The sequence below is a fragment of the Phoca vitulina genome, unplaced genomic scaffold (assembly GCF_004348235.1).
Source record: "Phoca vitulina isolate PV1807 unplaced genomic scaffold, GSC_HSeal_1.0 scaffold16, whole genome shotgun sequence".
NCBI classification, from domain to species: domain Eukaryota; kingdom Metazoa; phylum Chordata; class Mammalia; order Carnivora; family Phocidae; genus Phoca; species Phoca vitulina.
Genome location: NW_022589719.1, coordinates 25821223 through 25829717, shown reverse-complemented (window position 1 = coordinate 25829717; position 8495 = coordinate 25821223). Strand labels below are relative to the sequence as shown.

At 54.4% G+C, this 8495-nt stretch overlaps 1 protein-coding gene across 1 annotated transcript; it reads left to right on the top strand.

Moving 5' to 3' along the window:
* Nucleotides 1-2004: 2004 nt before the first annotated feature.
* On the top strand, nt 2005-3448 carry APLNR (apelin receptor). Its single transcript, XM_032414899.1, has one exon. It carries the CDS (start codon nt 2306-2308, stop codon nt 3446-3448), a length of 1143 nt encoding a protein of 380 aa, XP_032270790.1. The 5' UTR covers nt 2005-2305.
* The last annotated feature ends 5047 nt before the right edge of the window (nt 3449-8495 follow it).

Genomic DNA, 8495 nt, shown 5'->3' with positions numbered 1-8495 from the left:
TTAAAGATTTTACTTATTTATTTGACAGAGAGATAGAGAGAGAGCCAAGTAGGCAGAGAGGCAGGCAGAGGGAGAGGGAGAAGCAGGCTCTCTGCTGAGCAGGGAGACCGATGCAGGGCTCGATCCCAGGACTCTGGGATCATGACCTGAGCCGAAGGCAGCCGCTTAACCTACTGAGCCACCCAGGTGCCCCAATATACCACATCTTCTTTATCTATTCATCTGTTGATGGACATCTAGGCTCTTTCCATAGTTTGGCTACTGTGGACATTGCTGCTATAAACATTGGGGTGCATGTACCCCTTCGGATCATTTCATCAATCTTTTAAAAATTTTACTCAAGAGAGCTTATTTTAGAGTAAATTACAGGTATCCTAGTGCTATCCTACATTTCTATAATGCTCAGCAGATGACAAACCCCTAATCTAAAAGGGTTGGGGTTTTCTTTTTCTTTTCTTTCTTTTTTTTGGGGAGGGGAACTTAGAGGGTGTGTCCATGTGCTCAAGCCTTGGTTCGAATTCTGGCTCTGATGATTACTAGCTGAGTGACCTTGGCCAAATTACTTCACTTCCCCATGGCTTCGTGCCTTCACTTCCTTATCCGTAAGTGGAGATTAGTAAGAGTGCCTACTTCCTAAAGTCGTTGTGCCAGTTAAAAGGGATAATAAGTGCATATAAAATGTTGAACACTCTTAACCAGGTCCTTGTGGGTATTTGAGTTTGGGGACCCTGCTTTAAGATCCCTGCAGAAGGTTTTCTGACCAACCCTCCTTTGAGATGAGGGATTCTGGTTTTACAAGCCCTTTGCTTTGGATGGGGCCATGACTTGTGTCCTGATTTTGTCCCATCTTATTATCCCTGCCCAACCTTAGATGGACTGCTCCACTCTTGGCGGGTATATTTAAAAATCATGTCTTGTGCATCCTTCTCTCTTTCCTGCCCAGAGCTCCTGGAAAGATGACCAGACAGGACAAAGTGGGTTTGTGTGGGACTGTGCCCACAGCAGCCCCCCAGGGCTGCCCCTTTCTCTGCCTCCTCCCCTGGCTGCATGGTCTCCTAGAGACGTGGTCCCCAAAGACTGAAATGCGCCTAGGTTCTTAGCGTATACGGCCCGTTCTTTTCACTTGCTCCCCAGTTCATCCATCCCTTTACTCACGCAATCATTTAGTGATCACCTACTATCTGGCAAGCACCTACTATTTGGCAAGCTTGGAGAAGAAGAAAAGCAAACAATAGAACTGTAATGAGATTCATCCTGTGACTTTGAGCAAGACATTTGCCTCGTTAAGCCTCAGTTTTCTCACAGATTTAATGACTTGATTTAGTGACTTTTGTCTGCGGTTTCTTTCTCCTGGGACTTTGTCCTCAACCCTCTAAAACTTCCTAGGCCATCTGCAAACTGCAGTCTGCCAACCGCTTATGGATTCTAGAGAAATCCCCTTAACCGTGCCTGTAAACCATAAAAGTTCCCAGAGAGAGGGTCAAAGTGGAGGAGTAAAGGAGGATGACTATGAAGGGTAGAGTGAAGTCTGGTCTGGGGGCGGGGCTGGGAGGGCAGGAGGGGAGGCTGGGGGCCAGACCCAAGGGGCCAGACCAGCCTGCCAGGAGGGCTTGCCAGATGCTCAGAGCATCCTGCGAAATCTCACACCCTCCTTGCCCCCCACCCATCCGGGCTCCAGCTCAGGCTGGATTTCAATCTGCATAATTTGCCCCATTTAGAGGGGATGGGAGGGGGTGAGAGTGAGAGGGTGGGGAGGACTGGGGAGGGGGTGCTCCAAAGGCCAGAAGAAACCAGGGATAGAGGCTGGGGAGAAGGTGGGTGGTAGCCAGAGGGTGAAGGCGGGGCTAGGAGGAGAGCAGGCTGCTGCAAACCCCAGATAATATTCTGTCCAGCACGGCAGGGCTCAATTTGGTCCACTTTTCTCCGGGGAGAAGAAGGAGAAAAAAAAAAAAAGTGGGCTGTAACTTAAAGATCTTAAGACTCCCAAGTGAGGGGTTGGTCTGGAGGTGGGAGGAGGGAGTGACCAGACAAGGAGGAGACAGAGACTCAGGAGGGCGCAAGGAAGTGTCTTAGCTGAGGCCAGGACAAGGCAGGAGAGGGTGGAGGGAAGTCTGCGGGAGCGGGCATCCTCCAGGATCGGAGGCACCTCCTCCCGCTTGCTGGGAAGGGCTCTGGACACCCTCAGCCCTTCTCGCCTGCCCTGTGAGGCTCAAGCCAGAAGCTCCGGGCACTTGCCGAGTTGGTGCCACAGCCACGGGGCTGGTACCCCGGGAACCCCCCGCCCGTCTTCTCTCCGCTGCCCAGCATGGAGGAGGCTGGCGATTTCGACAACTACTATGGGGCAGACAACCAGTCTGAGTGCGAGTACACGGACTGGAAGTCCTCGGGGGCCCTCATCCCTGCCATCTACTTGCTGGTCTTCCTCCTGGGCACCACGGGCAATGGCCTGGTGCTCTGGACCGTGTTTCGCAGCAGCCGCGAGAAGAGACGCTCAGCCGACATCTTCATCGCCAGCCTGGCTGTGGCCGACCTGACTTTCGTGGTGACCCTGCCGCTGTGGGCCACCTACACGTACCGGGACTACGACTGGCCCTTTGGCACCTTTGCTTGCAAGCTCAGCAGCTACGTTATCTTCGTCAACATGTACGCCAGCGTCTTCTGCCTCACCGGGCTCAGCTTCGACCGCTACCTGGCCATCGTGAGGCCCGTGGCCAATGCTCGGCTGAGGCTGCGGGTCAGCGGGGCCGTGGCCACGGCGGTCCTGTGGGTGCTGGCCGCCCTCCTGGCCATGCCGGTCATGGTGTTCCGCTCCACCGCGGACCTGGAGAACACCACCAAGGTGCAGTGCTACATGGACTACTCCATGGTGGCCACCTCCAGCTCAGAGTGGGCCTGGGAGGTGGGCCTGGGGGTCTCGTCCACCGCCGTGGGCTTCGTGGTGCCCTTCACCATCATGCTGACCTGCTACTTCTTCATCGCCCAGACCATCGCCGGCCACTTCCGCAAGGAGCGCATCGAGGGCCTGCGGAAGCGGCGCCGGCTGCTCAGCATCATCGTGGTGCTGGTGGTGACCTTCGCGCTCTGCTGGATGCCCTACCACTTGGTGAAGACGCTCTACATGCTGGGCAGCCTGCTGCACTGGCCCTGCGACTTCGACATCTTCCTCATGAACGTCTTCCCCTACTGCACCTGCATCAGCTACGTCAACAGCTGCCTCAACCCCTTCCTCTACGCCTTCTTCGACCCCCGCTTCCGCCAGGCCTGCACCTCCATGCTCTGCTGTGGCCGGAGCAGGTGCGGGGCCGCCTCCCACAGCAGCAGCGGGGAGAAGTCGGCCAGCTACTCTTCCGGCCACAGCCAGGGGCCCGGCCCCAACTCCGGGAAGGGTGGAGAGCAGATGCACGAGAAGTCCATCCCCTACAGCCAAGAGACCCTAGTGGTTGATTAGGACTGGGGTCAGAGAGGAGTCCGGTGTCCTCTGTCCTGCCCCGGCCTTTGCCCTTGCTCTCTGAAAGTCAGGTAGCATGATAGCACCTTCTCCCTTGCGCTTGACCCTTTTCCCTGCTCCCTGCCTCCCTGCCCCCTCTTGTCCTCCTTCCTCCTTGAGTCTTGTTCAGAGGTTTGTGGTTTAGTGGAAGGAGACTGAGGCCTGCAGACTCCTGCTCGGCCACTCGGTATCTGTGAGATGGACCTTGCACGAGTCTCTTAACCTCTCTGAGCCTCAGTTTCCCCATTTGTATAAAACGGGAAGTCAGCCTGGCTCAACTGAAGTGTGTTGCCCCCAAATCCTTTTCTTGGATATCCAGCTTTTTCTTTGCCCTCCTTTCTTCCTAATGTTCTCTCCCTTCTCCCTGTTCCTGCTTTCCCCTCTATCTGCACTTTCCACTCCGAATCCTCACCTGCTGGCTCCAACCCCCCTCTCCTGCAGCACACTCCCTCCCTCAATCCCTCCTTCCTCCCCTTTTCTCCTCCGTGTTCTGCAGGGCTCCTAAGGGTTAAGAATCCTGTGCTTGCACTCAGGGCCCCTGCTCTAGGTCTCTGGGGCTCCCTAACAGCCCGGCAGGGACTGGTGTCAGCCAAGTTAGCTCCAGGCTCTGCAGCGGGGGGCTGTGGAACTTTCCTGCAAACTGGATCTGTTCACTGTCCTTTCAGGCACTAAGGATCCCAGAGGGGGCCTCCCCTCCTGCAGCCCCTCCCTGATGCCAACTAGATGTGCTTTTCTCAGATTTCCTCAGACCCTCTCTTCAGCCTCTATTCCCTGTGGCAATTGGAAGGCTACGGGGTTGGTGAAGGGATGGCCGGCTCCTGGGTGTTGTTATAGGAGCAGGGAGTCGCGAAGGCAATGTCGAGGAAGAAGGGAGTCTGTATTTAGTCTACATGCTGCTTGGCTTCCCTCTCCGATTCCTCACCCCTCCAGCCTCCTCCAGAACTGTGAGCTGCAGGCCTCCGCACCACAGCCTGGCGTCCCCAGGCAGGACTCTTTCCTGGAGCACTGGGTGCTGCTGGGTGTCAAGAATTGAGTGTGTGTGTGTGTGTGTGTGTGTGTGTTTGTGGGTATGCATGGATGAGCGTCACTCGTCCCTTGGGTGAACTACCCCCTTACTGTCTACCGCTTCTCCACTCTTCACACAATATCCTTGGGGGAAGAGGGACATATTGAGACAAGATAGAATAAAATGAGTCCACACCCCCACTGGATTTGGGGGCTCTGACGGCTGGTCCGTGCTTTAAGAGAGAAGTCTATGCTAATGCTGGGGCCCCTCTGGGGAGATCTGTCTCCAAGGCCTGGGAAAACCCAATGTGCTGGGTCCCATCCTTCTTGGTTCCATGAGGGAAGCAGGAGGTGGGTAAGAGTTTCCCTTGGCCCCTTCCCCACCTGCCTCCCCACCCTGCTCTGAGTTTATGAGTGTGTTCCTTGCCACTCTCCCTTTTTCCAGGGTCTGTGGCCCTCTCCCTAAGGAGGCCGCCTTCTTGCCTGGGTGAAAAGCACTGGGTGGGTTATTTCTCACCTCACCATCAGGATGGGACCCCTTGGCCTCTCCTGCTGGGCTGGGGGGGGCGGTGCTGGGCACGGTGCAGCAGGGCTGAGGGCCTGACTTCACGCTACCAGCGAGGCCTCAAGGACAAAATTGATGGCGGGCCTTTGTGAGCTGGGGGCAGGGGTGTGTATATTCCAGGTTTTGTTCTTGGAGGACTCCGGACAGGATGTAAAGGACAAGATTTGCGCCATGGAGGCAGGAAGAGCTTAGCTTGGTGTAAATGGAGAGCTTGACCACCCCTGGGATGGCACCAGCTCTGGGAGCAGAGGAAGGAGGAGAGAGGAAGAGGCCCCTCTCAGCTCAGTCTCCTCCTCACAGGCCAGAATCTTCCACAGACTCCCTTTCTCAGCCCAGGGCTCCCCTCAAAGCATGCGGTTAAAGCTGGAGGAAGCTTCAAGAAGGGAAGAGGGCGCCCTTCTGAGGCCCTCCACGGTGACCCCAGAGACCTCTTGCCTGGAACTCATCAGTGGCCCTGGACAGAGGGTGGAGGCTCCCTCATCCCCTACAAGCCCCTTCTTTGGAACGTCTCTGCTACTTTTTTTCTGACCCTGTTAGTCACTGCGGTTCATTCAATAAATCTGTTTTGTGTAACTATCGTGTCCAAAGCCTCTTCCCACACAAGTGTCTAGGGACAAGGAAAGGCCCCCCAGTTTGCAAATGTCTCAGTGGGAGGTGGTGTGGGCTGAGGGAGACAGGAGGAAAGTAGGAGCTAACGGGAGTCAGGTGGGAAACTGGAAAGGGAGTGGGGGAGGCGGGCAGAACAGGGAGCAATAGACACAGGGCAGGGCACAGGTGGGGAGTGAGACCAGGGGAAGCACAGGAAATAAGGGCGGGGCGCGGGGAGCAGCTCAGGTTTTGTGCTCTGAAAACCTGTGGGACAAATGGGCACACATCTTAGAGTCCAGAGTACAGGCCTGTAGGAAAATGCTGGCATTCATTCATTCACTCATTCACTCATTCATTGTCCCGTGAGCATCCACTCAGATTAGAAGTTTGGGTGCCTGGCCTCCAATCAGTCACTCCGGATGTCTGCAAATACCCATTCCCAAGCAGCACCCCAGACCTAAGGAATGTGAATCTCCTGGACTCACCCTGGGTGTTCACAACTGCTAAAAGCTCCTCAGATGATTTTTGGGGGAGGCCAGGTTTGGGGATGTCCCCATCCACACAGATTCTGTGGGCAAATGAAGGTGGACACAAAAGACCAGTGGTCAGAGACAGAGGAAACGGCGCTCTGGATGGTTGTTGATCTGGAGGCAGAAGAGTCTGAAACCATCTTGGGGTGGGGGGAACACTCAGTCCAGAGGTATGTATCATCTCCCGTGAAGATTTCAGGTACTAACAGTGTCGGCAGATGCCACAGAAGCAATCACTGCAGTAGAACGGATTGGAACGAGAGAGCCCACGGTTACTGGGATTCCCCACGGTGTGTGCGAAGCACGTCCAAACATGATCTCATTCAATCCTTGCAATGCTCTGAGTGGGGTCTCTTCAGCTCAGTTTGCTGATAAGGAAGCCAAGGCTCAGAGAGGTTAGTCATGTACCTTGAGCAGGGTTATACAACCAGTACACGGAAGAATGAGGCCTGGGACAACTGAGTCTGTCCACTTGCAAAGCCCACGCTCTTGGCCACTGTCTGTCCTAAAGCACAAGTGTGGGAGAGCCAGGTAGTCGGGACGAGAGTGAGGCCTCGTCTTTAAGGTGCTGGCACACCGGGGGGACGGGGCGGTGTGCTCAGTGCACAAGGACCTGGTCAGGATGGGGAGGGGAGGGGAATGGTGGGGAATGCATGAGAGAGACAGAGATAGAGACAGAGGAAGAGAGAGACAAAGAGACAGAGACAGAGAGAGAGAGAGACAGAGACGGAGAGATAGACCGAGAAAGAGACAGAGAGACAGAGAGAGATAGGGACAGAGAAAGAGAGAGATAGAGATGGAAAAAGAGACAGAGAGACAGAGACAGAGAAAGAGAGAGACAAAGAGACAGAGACAGAGACAGAGAAAGAGAGACAAAGAAAGAGAGACAGAGACAGAGAGATAGAGAGATAGAGAGAGACAGACAAAGAGAGACAGAGAAAGAGAGAGACAGAGAGACAGAGACAGAGACAGAGAGAGAGAGACAGAGACAGAGAGATAGACCGAGAAAGAGACAGAGAGACAGAGAGAGATAGGGACAAAGAAAGAGAGAGATAGAGACAGAGAGAGATAGACAGAGAGATAGAGAGAGACAGACAAAGAGATAGAGACAGAGAAAGAGAGAGACAGAGATGGAAAAAGAGACAGAGAGACAGAGACAGAGAAAGAGACGGAGACAGAGAGACAGAGAGAGACAGAGAAGAGAGAGAGTGCGGCGAGAGACAGACACAGAGAATGTGGAGAGAAATACAGAGAGTGAGGGGGGCAGTGGGTAGCAGGGCGGTGGGGGCCAGGGGGGGAGCTGGAGCACAGGGTGTCAGTACTTGTTTTCAGTCTTTGGAAGCACACCAGGAAAACCCGGCAGGGATTTACAACTGCAACAACAAGCAATTTGAGCTCTTTTTTTTTTTTTAACAGATGCTGTAAAAAAAACCCTCACCAACCCTCCAGGGAAATTTGAGGTAAGTTATCCAAAAAACTAAGATTGCAGAGCGGTTAATAATTCATTCGTCCACACATTTCTTCGTTTCTTCACTCACTCACCCACTGTGGTTATTCATCCAGTCCTTATTTACTACCTTGGTGCCAAAGAGCATGGTGGGCACAGGATCAAATGGGGAACAGGACCCAGTGGGCTGGCGGAAACCGTGAGAGGGGCGATAATAATCAGCAAGCTGTAAGGCGGGAGCGCACAAGGTGTTTGGAGGGCCTAATGGAGACAATGGAATGAGTCCAGGCAGGGTGTCAGGGCAGACGTCAGAGAGCGTACCTGTGGTGGGGGTGGTGGTCGTGGAGGGCTCTGTGCAGAGCAGTTACCCAGAGAAGAGAAGGAGCACGGCCCCTATGAGGAACTGGGATGCCCCTCGTCTGTGCTTTCTGCCACCCCCACCAGCTCTGGGAGGGGAGCCAGGCAGAGACACCGAGACAAACTTGCCTAGGTCTCAAAGAGTGGATGACAGCAGACTGAGGCCTGGGACTATGGTCCAGGTCTCTAGACAACATGGGGGCCAGGGATTATTTTAGGGGATGACTTCCTGTGCCTGGGCTTGAACTGTTTTCCTTAAACATACATACCAGGGTCTCCTAGAAGAGGCTGGGGGTTCTGGTCCCCTCACAGTGTGCTTGTTGGAGGAAGATGCTAAAAGAGGCTGATGGGTCCCTTGGGAAGACCACCCCCAGAAACCAGGATGGCACAGTCTGACAGGACCTGGATGTGACGTCTGCCTTTCTCAGATGGTACCCCTCTGTCTGAACTCCAAGCAGTTGGAAGCTTGCAGGGCCTGATGCAACTGATGCAGCTCTTGTGAATTATTGCCCAAAT

What these genes read in the sequence shown, in the direction of transcription:
- APLNR (XM_032414899.1), top strand. Translation starts at nt 2,306, where the DNA reads ATGGAGGAGGCTGGCGATTTCGACAACTACTATGGGGCAGACAACCAG.